Source organism: Rhinolophus sinicus, chromosome 15, assembly GCF_057876585.1.
Source record: "Rhinolophus sinicus isolate RSI-liver-muscle chromosome 15, RSI-T2T, whole genome shotgun sequence".
NCBI lineage: Eukaryota > Metazoa > Chordata > Mammalia > Chiroptera > Rhinolophidae > Rhinolophus > Rhinolophus sinicus.
Genome location: NC_142515.1, coordinates 26,048,489 through 26,073,154, shown reverse-complemented (window position 1 = coordinate 26,073,154; position 24,666 = coordinate 26,048,489). Strand labels below are relative to the sequence as shown.

Sequence of the window (24,666 nt, the reverse complement as noted above, 5' to 3'; positions counted from 1 at the left end):
TTTCTCCTTCACCAAGAGATATATCCCATGTCCTCCCATTTGGGGGTGCCTTGATCAATCAGGAAAATAGGTGAACATTTTTTATTATCCACTCTCCATTCTCTCTTTTATTATCCGTAGGTCTACAGTCAAACCCGTTCTCACCCCCTCAACCGCCTTTCTGACAAAGTCTGGCAAACTTTTTCAAAGGGCCACACAGTAAGTATTTTAGGCTTACAGGACATAGTATCTGTCGCAACTACTCAACTCTGCTCAACTTATCTGGCTGCTATAAGATAAAAGCAGCATAAAAAATAGGTAAATAAACGGGCATAGCTATATGCTAATAAAACTTTATATATAAAAATAGGCTACAGTTTGCCTACTCCTGTATAGAAGATAAATAAGTTGTTGGCTTTTTTCCTTAGGACTTCAAAGTATTTTGATATTTCATTACTTTTCCACTCCATCTATGAAACACGACTTTGTCCATTTTACACAGGGGAGGATACAATGAATAAAATGGTCTAAGGCTACATTTAAAATCCAAGTGTCTTCTGTCTCAATTCTTATCATCTCTGCCACATATACAGTGAGGAATGAAGACCTTGAATTAGTAGTTCACAGATACCTCATGCCCTCCCTTCCTCCCTATCCCTGTAAAGTTGGCTTGAATAGACAAGGAAGGCCTTGGCTCTGCAATCCAGGGAGACACTCCCACTAGTGATGTGAGTACCTTCCTTCTCCAGGAGCAAGGAGTGACACTGAAGTAGCACCTGTGACAAAAGCTGGATTCCTCGTGCCCGAGTTCGGGGTTCTGGATTCTCTAAACAGGACCTGAAAGAAAGTAGGATAGAGAGAGCCTGGCATTACGCAGTTCAACCTTTCAAAGGAATAACTATTTTGCAATTAGTTACACTGACCCCTGCGCATGGATGCCAGCCCAGGAAGGTGTTCTAAAGGTGCTCATCATTACAGATGACAGTAAGGCCAGAGCCTAAAGAGCCAATGCCCAGATTGATCTGGCATCATTAGAAGCACATGTGACACCACAACCAAAAGTGCCCGTTTCTAGACACTGACTGGGCATTTAGGCTTACTCTTGCTCCCAGTGTAAAACTGTGACATTCCTCTGAAACAGAGCTTAGCACCGACCGGGCTCAAGAGGTGATTGGCAGCTGCAGCTTCTACCAAAACAACGGCAGAATAAATCTACTACTGCTAAAGAAGAAATGCTAAGAGCATTCACCAAGGTCTCGGGGGAAGGGGGGTGCAAAAACTTTATAACTGGAAGCTTACAAAGTAATGGCCAGAATAAAGGTTTTAACTATTCAGAATTACTGATATGGGAGGACCTGGACTGAAGCAACAAGGTGATTTATCTTCAAAATAGCTCTACAGAGGTTACATTTAAATCTACTGGAAGGAATCGAAGCCAGTAAATGTAGGAAGTAGAAGAGCTCTGAAGGAGAGCTGTTCAGGATATTTGAGTGAAATCTCAAGGATAAGGGTATCTATAACTAGGGGTAAAGGGGCAAAAATAAGACCACTCTTGACAGGATCCCTAGGATAGGAATTTGTAGATAGGTCCTTGCTCAGAAGTAGAAAACTGTGCATTTAAAAATGGACTAAGGCACACAAATGCTCATAGCAGCATTAGTCAGAATAGCTAAAATGTGGGAACAAGCCAATTATCCCTCAACTGATAAATGGTTAAACAACATGTAGTATATTCATACGATGGAATATTATCCAGCAAGAAACTACATACTGATACATACTACAACAGAGATGAACTCTGAAAGCATTATGTTATGTGAAAGAAACCAGACACAAAAGGCCATATATGGTATGATTCCATTTATATGAAATGTCCAGAATAGGCAAATCCACAGAGACTGAAGTATATTAGTGGTTGCCAGGGGCTGGAAAAGAGGAGGGAATGAGGAGTGACTGCTAATGGGCATGGTGTTTCCTTTTGGGGTAATTAAGATGTTCTAAAAATGATTGTGGTAGGGTTGCACAAATCTGTAAATATGCACTTTAAAATGATGACCTTTATATATGTGAATTATATCCCAATAAAGGTGTTTTTTGTTTGTTTGATGTTTTAAGACAAAACATCATGAATTTTTATTTATATTTGAGTAAAGGTGTTATTATTATTATTTTTTAAATGAACCAATCCCAGAATAACATGAGTAGAAAGGCCAAATGGTCACATACGTGGAAGGAATGCATAATAGTAACCGACTCCATCCACATAAATTTTCTACTTTCCTCTGTTTTGGAAGACAGGCTGGACGTGACTGTTAACCTTTGCTAAGACCTGCCAATGTAAACGGTCTACGTCTACCAAGTAAGAAATATGAGGAAAGCAGACATTAGACTACGAGCACATACTTCCTCACGTGCTTAGAATATCTGGTCGCAACAAGGATCTTCCAGCTCTTTCCCCAAGTGTTTTCTTATAGTGGGGACCTAGTGCAAGGTCAGCTTCCTGGCAACTCCCCAGATAGGGCCCACTGGCAGGTCTGAATCAGATGTAGGCTGACTAGAATCCCTTGGGAGTCGGTGGGTATGAAGCAGAAGAGGAACCCCAGCTCTAATTAAATAACAGTTAATGGCCTTCAACCACGCACCTCTCCCCAAACCTGTGGGCTGACCCAGCGGCTGATGTGGCCACAGGCTGCGTGTTCCCAACACTTCCTTAGAGCCTTAGTCAGGTGGCATGAAACTTTTATCAGGAGAAACACAGGCTTAGCCTGAGGTTCTGATAGCGGGGAGGGGAGGTGTTGGACTACAGTAGAAGAAATTCAGGACCAATTAGCTCCAGGAAAGCAGGGTGCACAAAATAACTTTCTGAGGATGCATAGGCTGGGCTGGGCATTCTAGAACAGAGCCTCTTACCCAAGGGCTTCCACCACTTGTAACACTGTATAGCTTCCAGATTTCACACCTAGAGGAAAGAAAAGAAAGAAATATGAAAAAAACAAAACCCAAACCCTATCCCTGGGTTCAATGGCTCTAATTAGCAATGTTTCCTGCCTACCCTAGGGATTGTACCATGGGGCCCACTATACTTGCTAAGAGCCCCTTCTAAATGAGAAGCGTTACTGTAACATGTAACACTTTGAATATTCAGCTTAAGGTATAAAAACTGAAAAGTAAATATAGCATTTGTAGATTGTACATGTGCATTATTGTGTACCCAGAAAATCCAAGCGAAACACTGAAAAAATATCACAAAGTAAAATAATTCATTAGGGTGGCTGGGTAGAAAATTAATATTATTAAATTAAGAAACTCTGGGCGGCTGGTTTGCTCAATGGTTAGAGCTCGGTGCTCATAACACCAAGGTCACTGGTTCGATTCCCACATGGGCCAGTGAGCTGCACCCTCCACAACTAGATTGAAAACAACTGACTTGACATGGAGCTGATGGGTCCTGGAAAAACACACTGTTCTCCAATATTCCCCAATAAAAATTAAAAAAACAAACACAAAACACTTCACATATATACACACAATAGCTTGTAAAATGATATATATACATGTATATACATATATATGTATATATATGTATATACATATATACATAAAAGATCCTATTTACAATAGCCACCCTCCCACAAAAAAAAAAAAGTAGAGAAATACCTGGATACAAACTTTAAAAATGTGAAGATGTAAATGGTGAAAACTTTAAAGAACCATTGAGGATCACAAAAGAAAACTCAAACAAACAGAAAGGCAAGCCATATTCTTGAAAGACTCAAGATGACAAATCTCCCAAAGTAATCTATAATTTTAAGATAATCTCTATAATTTTAAGATAAGCAGTAGAATTTTGGGGGGAACTAGATAAGCTTAGTCTAATGTTAATGTGTGAAAAATGATATATACTTAGACAGGCAAATTAAAAAAAAGAGTTATGGGGTAGGGAGGAAAGGCAGAACTTCCAGGTATTAAAAGACAGTTATAAAGTCACAACAATTAAAATAATTTATACTTTTGAATATAGTTGAAATTTTCCACAAGTAAAAGAAAAACCCAAAACAACCAGTGTAGTAGGAGTCCACAGTCAGACAAAGATATCAATGGAAACAGAATAAAGTCTAGACAGACACAAATACCTATGAGAATAAATGATTTTAAAAATCATATTCCAATTAATGGGAAAAACAAGACTATTCAGTAAATGATGTTGAGATGATTGAATACATTTGGAAAAATTAACATTGGCTCTGAATCTTTCACCAAAATAAATTTTTTTTTTTTAATTTTTACTGGGGAATATTGGGGGACAGTGTGTTTCTCCAGGGCCCATCAGCTCCAAGTCGTTGTCCTTCAATCTAGTTGTGGAGGGCACAGCCCACCATCCCATGTGGGAATTGAACCGGCAACCTTGTTGCCAACTGAGCCATCCGGCCACCCCTCACCAAAATAAATTTTAAATGGATTAAAGAAAAAACACATGAGGGAAAATTTTAAGTATAACATAAAATTCAGAAGCCATAAAAGAAAGATTGGTTAAAAATCAGCTATATGAAAAATAATTGGATTTTCAGCAAGGCAAAAAACCCATCATAAGACAAATTGGGAAAAAATATTTGCAATTCTTACAACAAAGAGCTATTTTACCGATATATAAAAAGCTCCTACAAATCAATGAGAAAAAGACCAACAACCAATTTTAAAATGGACAGAAACAAAAAACGAACAGGCATTTCACAAAAGATGCTCAACCATATTCACAACAGAAATTAAACTACACATAAACTTTGTTTTTAATTTACTAGATTGGCAAGGATAAAAAAACTTCCTAACACTTATGTTTGGTGATAACATGCAGAAAAAGGCACTTTCACACATTGTAGGTGGAATATAAACTGGAACAACTCCTTTATGGGGGGTAATTTCACAATTGCAAGTGTACATATGCTTTAACAGGAAATCTTGAAATTTATTCTATATACTTTTAAAAGTACAAAATAATGTATCTATCAGGTTATTCATTACAGAATTATTTATAATAGCAAATGACTACAAACAAATGGCCATCAATAAACCAGTTAAATAAATTATAGTACATCCATACAATGGAGTTTTCTGTAGCTACTTAGGAAAAAAAGTGAAAAAGATTGAAGCTGCACGCGCACATGCACACACACAGAGCCAAAAAAATGTATAAACTATTAAAATTGTAATACCTAATATATACTGATAACAAAAGATGAATACAAGTCACGTTTGACTTCTGCAATTACAAGAGGTGCTCAGAGTGGTTACCATCAGCGTCCAGACACTTTTGATTACGGCGAACTACTGCTTGAGCAATGTTGACCAGTGTCTACTTGTATACATTTTTGGCACCCCTGATATATATGCTGATAATGGGACAAGATCTAAAAGCAGAACAGTGTACATAAATAGTATATGTATGTGCATAGTATTGTTTTTAAAGGGAGGGATTTATTTCTATTCGTATTTACTTATATCTCTGGAAGATAAAAGGTACTAGTAATATTTTTTGTTTCTAGAGGCAGACACTGGATACCTACGAAGTTGAGAGGTAGATTTTTTAAAAATAAAGGTTGTATTTTAGAATAATTTTAGATTTAAAGAAAAGTTATAAAGATGGAACAGAGCGTTCCTGTATACTCCTCACCTGCAGTTTCCCTGAATGTTAACCTCTTACATGATACACTTGTCAAAACTAGGAGAGGTTACCATTGGTACATTACTATTAATTAAACTCTAGACTTTGAGCTTTACTTGTTTTTCCACTAATGTCATTTTCTGTTCCAGGATCCAATTAAGGATACCACACTGCAATTAGCCATCATAAATCCTCTGGTCTGTGAAAGTTTCTAAGTCTTCCTCTTTTTCCATGACCTTGATATTTTAAAGAAATACTTTACAGAATGTCCCTCAATTTGCATTCATTTGATGCTTTCCTTATTTTTAGACTGGGGTCATGGATTTTGGGACGACTAACACAGACAAGTGCCCTTCTCATGATTTCATATCACGGGTACACAGTATCAACATGACTTATCACTGGTGATTTTAACTCTCATCACTTGGTGAAGGTAGTGTCAGCTGAGTCTCTGCATTATACAGTTACTGTTTCCCCCTTTCCTTTGGAAAGCAATCACTAAATCCAGCCCACACTCAACGTGGAGAAGGAGGGTGAGATTAACCTCCATTTTCCTAGAAGGAGGAACATCTTACCTATATTATTTTGGAATTATTCTGTAAGGGAGATTCATCTTTCTTCCTCTTTATTTATTTAGGACTTTATTTTATATCAGCATAGACTCATAATCCAATACTAGGTTATTTTGTTGCTCAAATTTCTATCTTTAGCCAGTGGGAGCTTCTTAGGTTGGTTCCTGTGTCTCATTGACATGCACTACCTATCCTTTTATTTTTTAAAGCACTTTCTTACTTTTTGGCATTACAAATACAGCAGGTCCTCAAATACTGTCGTTTTGTTCAGCATCATTTCCTTGTAAAGTTGATGAAATGTCGGAAGAACTTAACCCTTGTTTATATCAATTAGCCTATTGGTTTCTCTATTTGTTTCGCTTAAAGTCACAGAATTTATCCATGACATTAAGTGAGGACTTACTGTACTACAGGCTCATCTTGTAATTTCCCTGCTCCAGACCTACAATCAACCTTTTCTCCAAGAAGTACTGGTTCCTTTTATTGGAGAATGGTACCAGAAACCAACATCTGGGTGTGGCTGTGCTCATTGCCCTGGAAGTGTCCCTGCTTCTAGGCCCTCCTTAGCAGAGAGAGAGAATATATATGGAGAATATATGTACATATTCTAACCCACCTATACATACATATCTATCATTATTCCTGTATCTTTCCATATATATTAAACATAAGATCATAGTAAAGTACCACAGGGTTCATTTCTCTGACAGCTAGAAACCTGGTTCCCATTACGTACCATTTATTATTTTTCAACCCTAGTAAAGATATAAATTACTTTTAGAATTCTCAGCCTCTGTGAGAAACAAATTTATAAGCAGAGTGCAGTATTTATGTACAGTTTTGTCTTAAGCATTATAGTTTCCAGACAAAATATTGTTTTCCAAAGTCACTCACATCAGCTTTTACCCCCACCCCCTTAAGTGAGGCTATATCTATCATACACTAGTAATACAGTAGATTCACTTGTCACAGTCTGCATTCCATCTTGGGATGGGAGAATTCTCACTACATATCCTTTTGCATCTTTTGAATACTGTACCATGTGAATATATTACTTATTTTTTAAAATGCAATTTTAACAGCACAACAGTAATTCACATAGATCTAACAGAAGCATCTTAGGATATATTTTCAAAGGAGAAACAAAGAGTAAAAGATTAGTAATCTTCCTAAGGGTTTGGTTAACAGAGAGGAGTTCTAGCTCAATAAGGTGTGGTAATCAGGCAATTACTTCCAGCAGCCTGTTTTAGGTTCCTGACCCACCTAACTCTAAATGTTGGACTTTGGCTACAATGAAAAAAAAAGGCTTGAGAAAACTCAATTTCCAGTTCTCCTTAAGTCTGTGGTCTCAGAGCAACGTCTGTGAGCTGAGCTGGGCACAGACCCGCTCTGGTACTAGAATAAGGAGAAGTCCAATCAGACCGAGGAAAGGAGCAGTCTAGTTGGGAATCACAGCTGGCGACTGGCACCAAGTTAGACATCAGACACTCTTAGCCCTACTCGTACCAGGATGTGGAAGGCCAGCTCAGCTGCTGCCCCTGCTCCTGAGAAAGAGCCAAGGGAAAAATACGCAGGCCATAGTATAGGGTGGGGGAAGGGGCAGCAGCCAGACCAGCAAGACAAACCAAGGAACTGATATTTGGATTCTATACCCCATTCCTTAATGGTAACACTTAAGTGAAGAGAGATCCCATTTCTGGGTTATAAACCGTAAGAGTATTGCACTATTTTGGAGGCTGAAAAAGGGTACTGTTTTTGGAAACTCCTGGCTAGAGCCCAGGAAAACTCTACTGAAAAACCCATCTAAAAACTAGTATCAGAAGGAGTTAGTAATTGTACACAGGAAGGTATAAGGGACTGATCACTGTTACTAGCAAAGAACATCACGGAACCGAATCATTCATTCTTCATCATCACTGACCCGATGCATCCAAGTCTCCGTGGATGCTGGGCAAGGGTTTATCTTTGGAAATCCCTCAAGTGCTGTAAGACAAAAACCTGCCTAATTTAGTTGCCTCTAATTTTCTAAAAACTGTAGGTAACATTTACACAGTGAAATGCACAGGTATTTGATAATTTGATAAGTTTAACAAAAATGTACCCTGAGTAACCAACACCCCAATCAGGATACAGAATATTTCCATCACGTGAAAAAGTTCCCTCATGCCTCCTACCAGCCAATTTCCACTACTATAAGTTGTCTCAAATTTTATAAATGGAAAAGGCTTCTTCAGCATTCAATATCCCTCATTATGCAGCTAGCTGCTTTATCATTACAAAGAAACATCCATTTGCACGATTCCTTGAATCCCAGTATATGGGTGAACTCTCCTGGCAGAGCCCTTTAGTTTTCGTTATCTTTCACAAGGATCCCACCTTGAATTAATGCAGCACAAACATAAAAAGTGAAGTATAAAAATAATACAAAATTAGGGGAAAACAAAGGTATTATTTGCATTAGCTTTACAGCTATCACACAACAGTAAATAAGAGTTAAGAAAATGGTAAGGTGGCAAAAAAAACTAGAACAGTATTTTGAGGATGCTTTCAACAAAGGTGGCTAAGTTTAACATCTTATTTCAGTTCTGTGGGGTCTACCTCAGAAATGTCTTTTAAATATGACTCTTCCTTTTCATCCCTATGACCGGACTATATAGCGACAGATTTCAACACAGCCATCCATGTTTGATGAAACTGTTCTGGAATGTTTAGACAGTGGTGATGGTGGCAGACATTGTGAATATACTAAAAGCCAATGAACTGTACACTTAAGATAAAGTGGTGAATTTTACCTCAATTAAAAAAAAAAAAAAAGGCTTCCAATCCATCCACACTCCATCCAGAATCACCTCCCACAAATGCAGTTACCTTCCTGCCCACCCATCTCCAGCTGCTCCTTGTCGCCTAAGACCTCACCGTGTGGGGCGTGATGTCCTTCACAGTCGAGTCCCCAGCCCCCTCTAGTTCACCTTTCCTCATGACTCCTATCAGTCACATGAAATTGCAACATGTCCAGTTCTTCCATACCCTTAATCTTGTAAACATTCCCTTGGTTTGGAATGCCTCTTTTCTGCCCTTCTCAATCTGAGGAACTTCAACTCGTCAAGACTCAGCTCAAATGTCAACTCTTGGGAAACCTTACTTGATTCCCAAAACAGAACTAATCCCTCTTCTGTGTTTCCTCCATAATTCTTTTAAAAAATTGTCATGCACATTTGTTTTCATTTTTTTCATTTGACATTTACTGAACACCTAATATAAATCAGGTACTGTGTTATAGGCTGGAGATAGAAACACAGACAGGAAGTTTTTAAGGAGCCCACAGTCTGTTGGGGCAGAAAGACATCTAACACAATCACAGTGTAAGAAGTTCAGCGTTACCACAGTGATATAAACAGACTGGGTTAACATAAGGAAGGAGTAAAATTCCTGGGTTTATGGACCATCTCTCACTAACTTTAAGTGCGTCATTCTCTTAACACTATAAATACTCCCAAATGAAAAATACCTGAATATCTGGAGGTACTGTTAATTGCGTACTTGGACTGCTGGGATGAAAGAGCTAATAAAGACTTAATTTTCCTAAAGGGAGTATCACTGGCATTAAGGAAAAAATAAATGAAAGTTCCTTTCATTATATAGGTAGGCCTATGCTTTTGCAAGCTGTCCAAGATTTGCTCTCTAAAAATGGACCTACTAGCACCTCCTAACTACACACAACTTCCACAGCAGGGCACCAGTTCGTGTGGGGCACTGAGGAGTCATCAAAGATGTATTTACATGAGCCTGACATAGAATGCACAATCAGACCTCTGTCTGATGGAGTTGCAGCCTCTTGAGAATCTGGAGCAGCAGCCAAAAGGGGAAGGGGGAGGATATGAGGACGCAGGAAGAAGAAAAATCCCAATCAGGACTCAGTTCCAATTAAGCTCTCCAAATGTCCTTTCTGCTGAGGGTGCTACACACATTTCTCAGAACTATATTTTACTGTCCTTTAGCAATCTTTTGGATTCAGGAACAGTGGTCTCCTCAGGGAATCACAAATGTGGGACAATATAATAAAGGCTGAAAAAAAGAAAATATAAATAACTAAGAGGATGAAAATTTATATCCACCACCTGTAATTTCAACATGTCCAAAAACCACTTCAAAATTAGTTCCTTTCCCAACCTCCATTTTTGGACAAAGTACTTCTCTTTTGCTTATCATCAGGCTCAAAAACTTGGGGTCGTCCTAGAGTTCTCCGTCTCCTTCAAGCCCTATAACTAGTTAGGCCTCAAATTCCAGATTCTTCCTTTTCTCATTTCCATTCACTTATTCAGTTTTTTACTGCACATCTACTTATGCTAGTCTCCAGGAGACTCTGTTGGTAGGAATGGCAGAGTAGGATGTGGAGATCCGTACAGAAATAGCTACTAAACAAGTCTGCTAATAAGTTTATAAGTGGTTGAGAAATAAACACCACACAGATTCTGAAGTGTGAGATGATGTCTGGTTGAAGTAATAAAAAACACTTTGAGGGTAGGCAGTGAGCCCTCAAACTGGGCCTTGAATCCTACATCTACCTTTGATTAGACGGAGCTAGGGAAGGAAACCACTCGGGGAATAGCAAATCAAGGTGGCTGCCTGGAACTAAAGGTCCAGGAGGGGAATAGTGAGAGTAAAGGCTGGAGCCAGGTAGTGGCAGCCTTTGACTGCCAGGTCATTTCTTTTCCATCATTTGAACCTTTATATCTGATACTTACTTTCATCAGGAACCCAGATACAAAACAAAGTTGTGGTAGCTGCCTCTGTGATAACAGGGTGTTCCTTCTGCATTTACAATTTGCAGGAGAGGCTACCACTGTGAGTGGCTTAATAGACAGTGGTCCTTTCAGCACTAACAAAGCTTGACTTAGGATGGAGGATCCCATCTTATTCTAGGGATGCTTCAAAACCTGGTCAGCCTTCTACAACCCTAACTAGGGCTGTAATCTAAGATTGGGAATACCAATTTAATTCTTCTCAAATTTGCTTTCATTATGCGACCCCTTTGCTCAAGGATCTACAATGACTCCTATTAACCACAATAGATCATTCAAGTCCCTTTGCCTGGAATCCAAGGTTATGCATAACGCACCCCCCCCCCAAACCTTTTCAACCTTATGTTGCTACCCCTGTTACTTATCTGTTCCTACCAACCTCCTTTCTTAGTCTGAAGGGTTAAATTACAACAGGGCTGGTGTTACAGTCTTAGCTGAGCTGAGTTAAATTTAAACTAGACAACAGTTTAGGCCATTTTTTTCAGGTATAAAAACATAAATTTTACAAGGACATTTATAAAAGCTTGGCCATCCTTATTCACGTCGTCTTCTCAAGTGTGTTCTGCATTTGAAAAATGCAGAATTCTTGTGTTCATGATATATAAATGTGAAAGAATAGTTACTAATAACATTGATATAGCCATGTTCTTTATCTTGGTAGGAGGTAGGTGTATACATTTTTCAAAATCCGTGACTATACACAGGATTTGTACAATTCATTGGATATGAATTTTACACCAAACTAAACTATAAACAAATACACCTACCAAAGTATTTAGGGGGAAGTGTACTGACATCTGCAAATTAAACGTATGGATAGATATGTGATAAAGCAAGTTACATTAAATTGTTAATGGCAAAATCTAGGTGGTGGGGTACTCGTATGTATGTTTCTTACGAAATTCTTTAGACTTTGCTGTGTTTTAAAATGTTCATAATAAAACACCAGGAAAAATGACATTGAAAACACACTGTACTTGTTCATTATAATTGTAAGCACTAATAACACACTAAGCTTCATAAAGCTGTAGGCAGTTCAGCTTAGTGGAATGGCAGCATCAGGCATTTGCTCCTTGACGCTTCCATGCCACCTTGCACGTACCTTTCATAGCCCTTTTCATGGTGTAGTGTACTATCTGTTTGCATGGTTTTCTCTCCCACCACACGACAGTGGCAGATACATAGCTAGTCTAATTCGTATTTATGTTCCTATTGCTTTGCATCTGTTTAAAGAATAACATATATTCAATAATGGTGGAATTATTGAACGAATAATTGGATAAAAGTGTAATTGCTAAGGAGCAACGTATTGTACTTCTTGCAGATTTACTTTATTCATTTATCACATATTCTAAAAGTTAATATGTTAAATTTTCAAGAGAAATGCGTCCTTTACTTTTTCTCAAGACCGCAAAATTTTCAAAAACAGGCAAAACTCTTCTGTATTCATGAGATTTTGTATTCCCTTATGTAACACGAGGTCTGAAGGCCTCCGAATATTCAATAACTTCTAAATTTTTTTTCTAAAAGAGAATTCCAAAGAAACCTGCAATTTGTTTCATTTAAATCTTATATAAGCTGTCAGAACTAAGAGATCCCTGAACTTGTCAAATGCAGGAAACTGGAGATCTGGGAAAAATATAAAAACAAACACCACATAAAATAGTCATGAAGCAAATTAATCAAGAACTTTACTACTAAGAAACGGAGGGAAAGTCGTCAAGATACGTAGAACATCTCAAACTCCCCTCAGGCTGGCTTCTCTCCTCCTCTCTCCAATTACAGCCCGTCAAAGATCAGGCCGCCCTGCCCCTCCCAACATGCCACGCGACTGGAGCCGATGCCTCTGAACATGCTTCTTGTCCCGTTAACCTCCCAGGATCAAAGTGCTTTCGCGACGTGATCACCAGATTCTGAACTGGAGGACCTGGGGCCGCATCCCAGCTCCCCCACCTACCTGATCTGCGAGCCTCTTGCCTCGCTAGGCCGGATTCCCACCTGTGAAATGGTAATCACTCTCCTAACCCGTGCCGGCGCACAGGGTGGCTATAAACCAAGATGAGGGGCGTAAAGGCGTATTAAGGAAGATGCAAGTAACCGTTACGCCTCTTAAGCACGCGGTGCTCACAATCTGCCCGAGACCAATCTCTAAAAGTCATCGCTGTCCCTCACTGCCTTCCCGCCCCACGTCTGTGCTGAGGCCGCTCCCTCCCGTTGGCCCCCACGCGGGAGCCGCGCAGCGCCGTCTGCCGTACCTGCAGCCACTCGGTCAGCGGGGCCCTCCTGCTGACCCATGACGAAGTCGTGCACGAGGCCTTGCAGGGCGCCTGTGGGAGCCACCGCCTCCAGAGTGGCGGCGGCGGCCATGACGCGAACTGGAGACCGTGGGAGGGGAAGTGGGCGGTGGCACGGAACGGAACTCTCAGCGCATGCGCCCCCTGAGCCAATCGCCTGGTGGAAGCAGAAGGCGGGGCGCTCCCTGGATCACGTGCCTGCCGGCTCCAGGGCAGGCGGTTCTAGGGAGGAGTGGGATGGGCCCTCCCCCAAGGGGCGGGGCCTGGAGTGGCCGTGGCGGCGCGGGGAGGGGAGGTGGCTGCGGGGCACGCAGCCGGGGGCCATTGAAGGCGAATAATTCCCGGCCCTGCTACCCGGGAGACTGGCGGCGGGGCGGGCCCCTAGTTGGGTGGGGTCGAGGGGCGGTACGCACCCTGGGGAAAGCCAATGAGAAAATCAGACCCGGCCCGAGGGGGCGGTGCCGTCGGTCACATGCGCACCTGGGGCGGGCGGTGGCGGAGGCGGCGGCGGGTGCACTGCGAGCCCACGGCAAGGAGCTGGGCCGGGCTGGGGCGGGGTTAGGCAGGTGAGTGACAGGCTCCGGGGGGCCGGCCCCAGCCGGGAGCCGCGAGCTAGCCGGGTGTAGCCGCGGCGGTGACCGCCCCCTCTCTCCGCCCCTCCAGCGGAGCTGGTCTTGGGCCGGGCACCGTCGCGGGCCCCCCTGGCCCGGCCACCTGGGACTGTGCTAGGGAGTCGGCCACCTTCCTCTCTCCCCTCGCCGCAAAGTTTGTGGCGAAGCCAGCGTTGGGGCACAGCGCGCCCCCGGGGGCAGATCCAGCAGCGCCCGATGGCTGGCGGCAAGAGCCGTTGACCGGGGACGCCGCCGTCCGGCGCCGGAGCGCGGAGCAGCGGACCAGCCCGCCGCCTCCGGTGCATGGGGCCCGGCTGAGGAGCCAGCATGGGCAACTGCGTGGGGAGACAGCGCCGGGAGAGGCCGGCCGCCCCAGGACACCCCCGCAAGCGAGCAGGTAACGACGGGGAAGGGTACAGGGCCACGGGCGCCCCGCCAGTTGTCCCCTCCTTGCCCGAGCCTTGGGCTTCCCAGGCGACTTCCCATGGCTCCTGGCGCCGGGTTTCCCCGATGGCTGTCCCCGAGCCAGACTGGGGTCCCCTTCCCCAGCCCTGTGGCCAGGGGAGTCTAGTTGGGGCAACCGCGAGCGCTGACCCGGCTTTGAGCCCAACTCTCTCCAACTGGGAAGCTCCGGGTGGGGGTGGGGGTGGGGGCGGGGGCAGGAAATGTTTGCAAACCGCAGCGGGGCCGGCAGAGGGAAGGAGGGCCCGGGGCAGGGGCCCCACTGGCCGGGCAGCCGGGCCGGGGTCCGACGCCGGCCCGTCGGGGCATGGCTCTGGCGGCCAGGCGGCCCCAGAACTCGGAGCAAGCGAGGCGAGAACAGTCGCTCTTTCCCAAGACTGTCTGTGTCATTATCGGGCTGCAGATCGTGTCTGCCGGAATCCGACTTGCAAAAGCACCGCAGGACTCTGGGAAAGAAATCTTTATTTTTCCCGCAGGGCTTTTTAGAGCCTCCCGGCCGTCTGGGAGTCTAGACAAGGTGGGGTGCGGGGTGGGAATAGCCCTCGGGTTTGTTGGGATCCTTGGGGTCCTTTCCAGCCACGAGAATGGGATTTCAACTGGTGATCCGCGAGGGCCAGGCAGCGCCTTCTCACTTTCTTGGTACACTCCTATCCTGGCTCTTCGCCCCGGGAAGAGGTCTGACGGTCGTTTCCCTGGGTCTTGTGCTCACTTCCTTCTCTGAGGTTGTTGCAAGGACCTTCTGGGAATTTTAAAAATCGTGATCTTTAGAGTTGAAAGGCACCTTCTAAGCTTGTCTGGAGTCCAAATAGACCTACCTCCTCCTATCTATGAAAGAGCCCACATCCAGAGAGGTTGAGCAACTTGCCCCAACTCTTACAGCTAGTTAGTAGTACAGTTGGGGCTAGAACATAGTCTCCTCTTCCACTCAATTGCCACATATCCCTTTATGTAAGAGGAGCCACAGGCAGAGTTGTTAATGAAGTGGAAACTCTAGTTGGAGTTTCCTGTCTCCTTGGACACCGAAGGTGTGTTGGTTGATTTGCGGAAACTGGGAAAGAGGATGAGGGGAAACATGGGAGAAGCAGGGAAGGATGTCTGTGTTGTGGACAGGATGACTTGTGGAAGAAGAAATGTGTTTTTGTAGGAACAGGGTAAAATTTAACATTGAAATCCTCTTGGCAACCCTGGCCATTCTGACTGAGGAAAGTTGATTCTCAAACCCAAAGCCTTTCTTCCTTTATTTCATTCGTTTATTCAACAAATATTTATTATTTATGTGCTCAGTCCACATGATTGATTTTGTCGCATTTTTCACTGTCGACAGCCCTCTCCTACTTGAAACTCTCCCCCCTTCCCTTCGTGGTGTTTATTAGACTATCTTGGTTTTTTTCTCAGCTCACTCCTGTCCGCCATCACCTCCTAGGTGTGAGCACACCAGTGGTTCAATTAGACATTCCATTTTTTTCTCTCGTTACACTTCCTTCCAGAGAAATTTTAATCAGTCCCACAACTCTTTGTCCTTTGGGGAGACACTTAAGCTGTATCTTCAACTATGCCTTCTCAGACTCCAGACTCGTGTCGCTGAATGCACACTGGACATTGCGATGTAGTTATCCTCAGATTCAGCACTTCTAAAACCAAGCTCTGTGTCTCCCCCTCAGGCAGCTTCCCTATGCTCTTCCATCCTTGCAGCTGCCTCACTTCAGTCTTTGAAGACCTCTCTCTGCCGACTTTCTCTGCCTCCTGTGCTCTGCCTCCCAGCCAGTTAGTCATTGGGACCTGCCGGGTTTCCTTCAGCAGGTGGTACAAACCTGTCCCTTCACATTCTACTTCACACGCTTGTCACCTCAAGTCCATCTCATCTCCCAGGTGTAAGTTAGTTCCCCATCAAAGGCAAAATCATCTTCAGTCATTCATCCAGTGCCTGCATACCATGGTCCCCCCAGAAGACGTTTTGTTTGTTAAATTAACCTGCTTCAAGCCCTATCGTTCTATGTTCAGAAAAAAATTTTGTCCCTCCTCACTTATACAAGAACTTTACTTTCAAGGTTGTTCAAATCTGGTCCAGTCCTTATTTTTAAGGCATGATTTCTTTCTCTTACCTGACAATAAAGGCCGCCAGTGTTTGCTCATGCCATTTCCCCCTGTTTGTCAAGACCCTTTCTAGCCTTCAAGGTCCATCTCTAATCTCATATCTTTCTAGAAGGACCTTGCCTGACAGTGCCACCCCCTCCCCTGTAGACCTGATTGCTGCTTCTGAGAACTCCTGCAGACATGTTACGCCACTTAACAATTATCTACTCCATATTATTAGTCATTTCTTTGATGTTTATAGTCTTACATCAGCAACTACAGTGCAAGCCTTGAAGACCTGGGTTCTATCTTATCCGAGTGTGTGTGTGTGTGTATGTGTGTGTGTGTGTGTCTGTGGCTGGCTGTCTTTCTCACTTATATAACCATGCACACGCACGCACGCTTGCGCGCATGCACACACACACACACACACACACAGCATTTAGCACAATGACTTGTACAGAGGAAGCACTCATTATTTGTTGATTTTAGAAAGCTGACCCAACTTCATCCTACCATTTGAATTTTTCATGTAAACTTTTTCCTGAAGTATATATCTGCATTTTTTTTACCTGCTAGTATATCATTTGTTCAATTCTTTGGGTCCCACTTTGAACAGCTCTTTATTCATAATGTCCAAAGCCAAGGGAAAACGCTGTAAGATGACAAGTTTGGTATAAGGGAAGAAATCCTTCTTAACCTCACATGTGCACCTGGCATTCCTGTAACATCTGCAGTTTACCTTTTGACAAGGACATAGTTTTATGTTGTAACACCAATGCCTAAAACTCCCCTCGCTCTCACTGTAATTCTTACCTTTCCTTGGTCCCTGGTGTAACAGAAGAAACCCTCAACAGAGAGCTAGAACCTGAGTTCTAGTCCTGGGCCTGTAGCTGGTTGACCCTGGGCAAGTCATCAAACCTCTCTGGGTCACACTTTTAATATCTCAGATGGTCGACTACACCATGAGAGCCATTGTAATCATCTTCACAAGGGCAACTGGTGAAAACTGCAAAGTTATTGAGTTGAAATCTTATGCCTTGTCATGTCACCCTTTGGCCTTACTTCTGTCTTCCTTGTCTCTTGACGGGTAAAGCAGAGACATGACGCCCACTGATCAGGCAGTCTTACATTAGCAAGAAGAATTAGGTGATTCTTTCATTTCATCGAGTTTTGTGATTGTCACTCTTTTTTTTTTTTTTTTTAACTGTTACTCTTAATGCATCCCCAGTGGGTTCTGTGTTCTCCCCTTCAGGTGCTGGGTGCACCTGGCATGATGCATAGAATACTTGGGGATTTACTCCTCTGGGGGGGGGGGCTCCTGCCACTCCAGACATGTACCTTGGGTAGATCAATGTCTCTGCCCATGAAGTGGGTGAGGATGAAATAAGAGGTGGTAGAACAGGCTGGTCTCTTGCCCAGCTCCACCCTTTGAGAATGTGGCAGGGCTGAAACCCAAATATCTGACTGTGTGATGTGCCAGGCGTATCCACTTACATTCTGGAATCTCAAGCTTGGGGTAGACAGACCCAGGGCCCTGTTTTGGGCTGGTTGGGCTTGGCAACCAGTCAGCTTCTCGTTGTGTGGGCCGCTATAGCTATTCTTGAGAGAGTAATTGGGCAACTTCTCCATTTGTTCAGTAAATATTTACTAAGAATGCCAGGTACCTTGCTGGCTATGAAGAAACATGGTCCGTGGCCACATGGAGCTTACAGTTTAGGGGGGCAGACAATCAACATATAATCATACAAATTACATGTGATCATACGTGGAAAGCCTGTATGAGTATACATACAATTATGTATTGTTACGTATGCTGGTGACGCCCATATTTATAATTTTAGCCCGTCCTCTCCAACTCTAGCCTTATATATTCTGGAGCCTGCACAACACGTCTAATGTCTAAAAGGCTTCTCAGTTTAACGTGCCCAAAACAGAATGAGCCCTTACCACCACCCCCTGCTCCTTTCAGACTTTTCCATCTTAGTTCATGGTGATTTCATTCTTTCTGTTTCCCAGGCCCCTGAAATTCTGGAGTCATCCCTGCCTCCTCCCTTTCTCTCACATTCCACATCCACTTAATCAATAGATCCTGTTGGCATTGCCTTAAATACATCCAGAACCTGACTCTCACCATCTTCATCACTTTCACCCTGATCTAAGCTCCCATCAGCTTCTTAACTGACCTTCCTGCTTCCTCCCTTGTCTCCCGACAGACTATTTTCAGCACAGCAGCGAGAGTGATGCTGTAAACCGTAAGTCAGATTTTGTTGCTCCTTTGCTCCCCATCTCATTCAGAGTCCTTGTGTTGCTGGCCTACAAGACACGAAATGATTTCCACCAGCTTACCTTTCTGAAGCCTTCTCTTGCACGTCCTCCCCTGATCCAGCCCCTGATAGCTGTATGGGTCCCTTCCTCCCTCTCCTCCTCCAGGTCTCCTCAGACATTCCTTTCCAGTCACAGCCTCCCAGCCCATCCTTTTAAAAATCGACCCCCTTCCCTCTACCACCTGCTGTCAGCATTATCTACCACCCTCCCCTATTTTATTTTTCTTTATGGCACTTACCATCATCTGACATTGGCTGTCTCCCCTACTGCGTGCAGCCAGAGATTCTTTGTGCACTCCCTGGTACCTGGAGCAGTGCCTGGCATATAGTAGATGCCTGATATTTGTTGGATGAAATTAGTGTGTCTAATGGAGTTGGTGAGGGTTATAGAAGAGCAGGAATGAGCAGACCTGATTGCGCTCCCATAGTAGATGGGTGTTCGGGCAGGTATCTAATGAAGGGGCTTAAGCTGCAACCTCAGAGTGGTGATCTGTTCCTGGGCCTGGCTTCTCGCTCACCCTGGGCCTGGGGAAGGACTCAGATACCTGGGACACAATTCCCTGTGGTTTGGAAGCCTCTTGCTAGAAGATTCCTAGGGCTGAAGTACTGTGTTTCCCCGAAAATAAGCCCTAGCCAGACAATCAGCTCTAATGCATGTCTTGGAGCAAAAATTAATGTAAGACCTGGTATAATATTACATTGCATTATATAAGACCTGGTCTCATATTGTAGTAAAATAAGACTGGGTCTTATATTAATTTTTGCTCCAAAAGACGCATTAGAGCTGATTGTCTGGCTAGGTCTTATTTTTTGGGAAACAGTAGGAGAGCAGAGTGAAGCTCCCTACTAAGGCCCTAGCTAGGCAGTAGCACTTTCTTGTCATTCTATGCGTGCATCTATGTAAGAGGGGCCCCGCCTCACAGGCACACCTGGTGTTTGCAGTCATTAACTCAAGGGGCAGGGACGAGGTGGTCTAATAAACTGAGGCAGGAAGGTGGGTGATGTGGATTCCAGGCTTCTCTGCTCATTGGCTTGCTGAGGAATTTTTAGAATCATAGAACTTTAGAGCTGAAAAGGAACTTAAAGATTTCTTTAACCTCTTTTTTTCTTTTCCAGCTATTAAAAAGAGAATAAAGGTATATCTACTCCCTGCCAAGTTCACAGAAATATGGTACAACCTATATAAAAACTTCATGAGCTCCTTTAAGTTTTGAGTATGTCAAGGTTAAGACATTGTAGGGAAGTGGTCGAGGTCAAGTGCATTCAAAAGTGGGGAGGTCTGTCTCTTTGCCACTTTCTTGAGTGATGTTGGGCAAGTTATTTGTGCTTGGTTGATCTGTTTAAAAAATCAAAAGATGGTAATATATCCAGTTTACTTCAGAGAGATGTTATGGGGGTAAAATAAGCTAACACTTTTTTAAATTACTTTCATGGCTGTATGATCTGCTCAAATATGAAGTCCCAACCCAGAGCCTCATCTGGCATTGACGGGAAGTAAGGCCTTGGTTCTCTTCTCCTTCCTAATTGTGTATGTGACTTTGGACAAGCCTCTTGAGCTCTCTGAGCCTCAGTTTCCCCATTTGTACAATTCGATGACTATTACCTTGCCCACCTCCCAGAGAGGTTGTAAGAATCAAGTGAGATCCTGGATGAAAAGAGACTTTGTGAACTTACAAAGTTTCTATTATTTAAAGCTACAGGATTTTTACACAAAAACCCATACCCAGTGATTCCCTTCCCCCCCCCCCCCCCAGATCATTGAAGCTTATTCTTTTTTTAAAGAGCAAAACTATAAAAGAAATGTTTAAAAACTATTTTTGGATGGGAAACACGGTACTTCAGCCCTAGGAATCTTCTATTTCTTTCTGAAATAGATGATATGCTTCCAAGCAAAGTATACTGAGTATGATAACCTCTCTTTGCAACTCGATGGTGTTGAGTTCGCATCTATATGTACAAAGCACCTGCTTGGAGGTGGGGACCACAAAGGCTTTCTCTCAAAAGCCTTTATCTCTGAAAGAAGAGGGGGTGGGGTGAACTGGTGGCTGGCAGAAGGAAGTTGCCAGGAGAGAGCCCGTTCAAAAGGGACCTACCTCAAGGTCCCAAGCAGCATTATTGGTGTGGGTAGGCTCTTGAATCCTGTTCCGAGCTCTGAATGAAAAGAGTCCTGCCTAATCAGCTGTTGTGCTTATGGCAGCATAAGGCTCCTGGGCTTCCAAGTCTCTAGAGCAGTAGGCCCTGAACTAAGTGGTTTTCTGCTGCTGTGCTTTTGGGGTTCATGTCTCCACCTATAATTGTTGCTCTGTTTTCTCCCTGTCAGTCAGTGGTCATCCCCCCCCCCATTTAAAAATTGTGGTTAAATATACATAACATAAAATTTTAACCACTTGTAAGTGGATAGTTCTGTAGCATTTAAGTACATTTACACTGTTGTGCAACCATCATCACCATCCATCTCCACAACTGGTTTCATCTTCCCAAACTGAAGCTTTGTACCCATTAAACACAAACTCCCCATTCTCCCCCCTCCCTTAGTCCCTGGCAGCCAGCATTCTCCTTGTTCTCCAAGAGTTTGACTACTCCAGGTATTGTATATAACTGGAATCATGTGGTTTTTGTTCTTCTCTGTCTGGCTTATTTCACTTAGCATAATGTCTTCAAGTTTCGTGCATATTGTGCCAGTGTCAGAATTTCCTTTCTCTTTAAGGCTGAATAATACTCCATTGTATGTATATACTGCATTTTGCTTATCCATCATCTGTCTTCAGACACTTGGGTTGCGTCTATAATAACCTTTTGGCTATTGTGAATAATGCTGCCGTGAACATGGGTGTACAAATATGTTTGAGACCCTGCTTTCAGTTCTTTTGTGTATATTCCCAGAAGTGGAATTGCTAACCCATATCTTAATTCTGTGTTTAATGTTTTTGAGGAACTGCCATACTGTGTTCCTCAGCAGCTGCACCATTTACAGGGCATGAGGATTCTAGTGCTCCACATTGTTGCCAATACTTGCTATTGTCTGTGGGATTTTTTTTTTTTTTTTTTTTTTGATAGTAGCCATCCTAATGGTGTGAAGTGGTATCTCACTTATCATAGTAGTCACTTCTTGAGATCCCATCTGCTGGGCTCAAATAGCAACACCTCCCATTTCTTGAGCTTGTTAGAATTGTGCCTAGAGAAAGTGTAGATGGGCTCAAAGTGAAGCCTGCGGGGTCCCCCAGAGAGACAAGTATGGGAGCTTGGGTGGGGAGAGTCTGTGACATATTTCTGGTAAGTCAGAATTTGGCTTGCTTCTGGGTTTCTAACTATGTGGTCAAATGTTTGGGATGGATGGATGGACAGACAGACGGATGTGTGGATGGATGGATGCCTCCAGTTAAGCAAAACATTTTTGTGTTATCTTTCATCTGGCTCCCAAAGAATGTTAATGCTGTCTTACTCTGGTTGAGCACCACTGGTTTTTAGCTCCGTTTTGCATGTGAGGGATGCAGGACTGTGGTTCAAATGGAAAATGTAGGATGAGTGAAAGGTAGGGAGTGTTACAGTGACGTGGCAACATGGCGTTTGTCTGCTGCTTGAGGCCATGGGCTTCTCTTTGAGCTTCTAGGAACAAGACCTCCCTGCTTTCTGAGCTTACAAGGAAGGGGGCTGGAGCTCAGTGTGCATCCACACTTCTGACCAGCCCCAGCCTGGCAACTTCTATATCTGTTGCCCTTGGAAAGAGGAACCTGTCAGGAAAAGGGCTGGAGCACCTTCTGCAGGGTAAAGGTTGGGGCCAGTGGGGGATGGGGATGGCTCCTCATTTGTACCTGTCTCCTCTGGGAGGCTGGCACCAAAGCCCAAGCCTAGGCAGCCAGCCAGTCCCCAAGCAGCTTGGGTCGTAGAGGCAAGCCCGTTGACTTGGAGTTTTGTTGTTTCTAAGGGCTGGAAGAGATGCAGTAGCAACAGCTCTCCTTTGCTGGGTGTTTCCCATGAGCCAGGAGCATCACATGCAGTATCTCGGTCAGACCTCACAACCACTCTATGGGTGGATACTATTATCACCTTTTTACAGATGAAGCGATCGAGCCTTAGAAAGGTAACATTTCCTGCCTAAGGCCACACAGCTGTAAACAGCAACGCCAGGACTGGCGCCCAAGTGGTCTGATCTCAGAGCCCGAGCTGTTTGTCCACTGTAGTTTATTTTCACTGGAATGGGAGGAAGAGAAGACGTGTTTTTTGTTTTTTAAATAAGAGTTTATTATTGAGTACCTTCAGGCAACATGCTAGGTCCATTCAGATAATCAACTTATTTGATTGTCCCCATTTTGCCTATGGGAACATTTTTACCCATTTTTACATGTGGGAAAGCTGATGGTCAGGAAGGTGAATTGATTGCTGGTGGTCATGATGTTGAGAAGAGGCAGAGCTGGAACTCAGGTTAAGTACTTTGACTCAGATTCTGGTGCTCAGAGCTTATTCCGTTGTGTTGTGAGCTCCCTCCCCCAACCCCCATGAACAGAATCTGGGAGGTCAGCTGGGAAGCCTGCAGAGCTCCAGGGACCATAACCACTTTGCTCCCTTCCCATTGCTGTCACCTCTTTTAATCTCCCAGCCCATAGACCCCAACCTGCACCCCTAGGACTCCCGTGTGCTTGGCACATAGTAGGTGCTCAATAAATATGTATTGAATGTTGTTTAAGTGCTGAGTCTTCTAGAAGTAATAGAATCTCAGCCAAGATTGTGTTCCTACAGAGAAACACAGAGTGCAGACATCATTTTCTCCTTCCAGAATGAACCTCCACTCTCCAACTCCCAGATGCCAGGGACTTGAAGAAAAGAGTGCCTTAGAATTATCCCAAGTTCCCAAGGGAAAAGAGGCAACAGTCACATTAGCAAAGTGCTTGCAGGATCAGGTGTCACTCTTTGTAATTAATAAAACTGACACTCCTTTGCTTTGCTCAGCATTTTCCAGTTTTCAAAGTGCTTTCTCGAGTGTTAGGTATCATTTGATCGCCACAGCCATCCTGTTAGGTAGGCATGGCAGGAATCATTTTTCCTGGTTTGTGGATGATGATACTGAGACTTAGTGAGGATGTTAAGCTGCCCAGGATTATTGACAACTATGTAGCAGAGAGGCAGAAGCCATGGAAGGCAGTGCTTTGTCGCTATGGTGAGAAAGCCTCAGGTCGGAGCCTCGGTTTCCACATCTGTAAAATGGGACAAGAGTACAACCACATAGTGTATCAAGGATTATATATGATGAAGTATATGAAGTGATCCGCATGGTGCCCACACACAGCAGATGCTTAGCAGATGATGGCAGTGAGTTATTAATGACAATAACTAAGACAAAGTTCATTATTCCTTAGGGGACTTGTATTCTGCTGACTTGTTCAGCCCAGAGTGTTGGGAGGAGCAGACTGTAGCCTCCCCTACAGAACCTGGGAAACCTGATTTTGTCCACCCTCTAGCCCTTCCCCTAGAGTGTGTAGAAAAGGCTGGCCATGCATTTCTTTTGATTGGCAAAATCTGAAGTTGTTTATAAGATACAGTTTTCTTTTGGTAGCAGGTAATTATGACAGTTATAACAAGTGTTTTACGCATTTAGTGTCCATTTGCATTTTTTTATCCAAGCTCCTTCAGCTCGTTAGCCTTGGGTAAGTTGTTTTGGATTTTTGGGTCTCATTTTCCTCATCTGAAAAATAAAGATAACAGTACCTACCTCATAGGGTTGTTGTGAGGATTAAATGAGTTAATGCACATAAAGTCCTTAGAATAGTGCCTGGGATATATTAAAATACCCAATAAATAGTTATTATTTTTTACTATTATCACCATGCTTGTCACTGTATTTAAGCCAGCTGTCCCCAACCTTTCTCTTCCCTCCAAGTTGAGAGGCATG

General features: G+C 43.4%; 2 protein-coding genes across 5 annotated transcripts in view; one reads left to right on the top strand and one right to left on the bottom strand.

Moving 5' to 3' along the window:
* Nucleotides 1–13,424, bottom strand: part of MMS19 (MMS19 cytosolic iron-sulfur assembly component) — a 31,042-nt gene extending 17,618 nt beyond the window's left edge. For 2 of the 3 annotated variants that reach the window (XM_019724803.3, XM_019724804.3), the window contains exons 1-3: nt 13,268–13,424; nt 2,890–2,938; nt 716–816 (exon numbers count right to left, since the gene is read on the bottom strand). In XM_019724803.3, coding sequence (XP_019580362.3) covers nt 716–816; nt 2,890–2,938; nt 13,268–13,379 — 262 coding nt within the window. In that variant the 5' untranslated portion in view covers nt 13,380–13,424. The remainder of the gene's footprint in view (nt 1–715; nt 817–2,889; nt 2,939–13,267) is intronic. The other variant, XM_019724805.3, reaches the window with a different exon arrangement.
* A 489-nt stretch (nt 13,425–13,913) lies between these two features.
* UBTD1 (ubiquitin domain containing 1) overlaps nt 13,914–24,666 on the top strand; it is a 52,626-nt gene continuing 41,873 nt past the window's right edge. Inside the window, exons 1-2 of one of the 2 annotated variants that reach the window (XM_019724807.3) lie at nt 14,010–14,314; nt 18,669–18,707. In XM_019724807.3, coding sequence (XP_019580366.1) covers nt 14,245–14,314; nt 18,669–18,707 — 109 coding nt within the window. In that variant the 5' untranslated portion in view covers nt 14,010–14,244. Of the gene's footprint in view, nt 14,315–18,668; nt 18,708–24,666 lie in introns of both variants that reach the window. The other variant, XM_019724808.3, reaches the window with a different exon arrangement.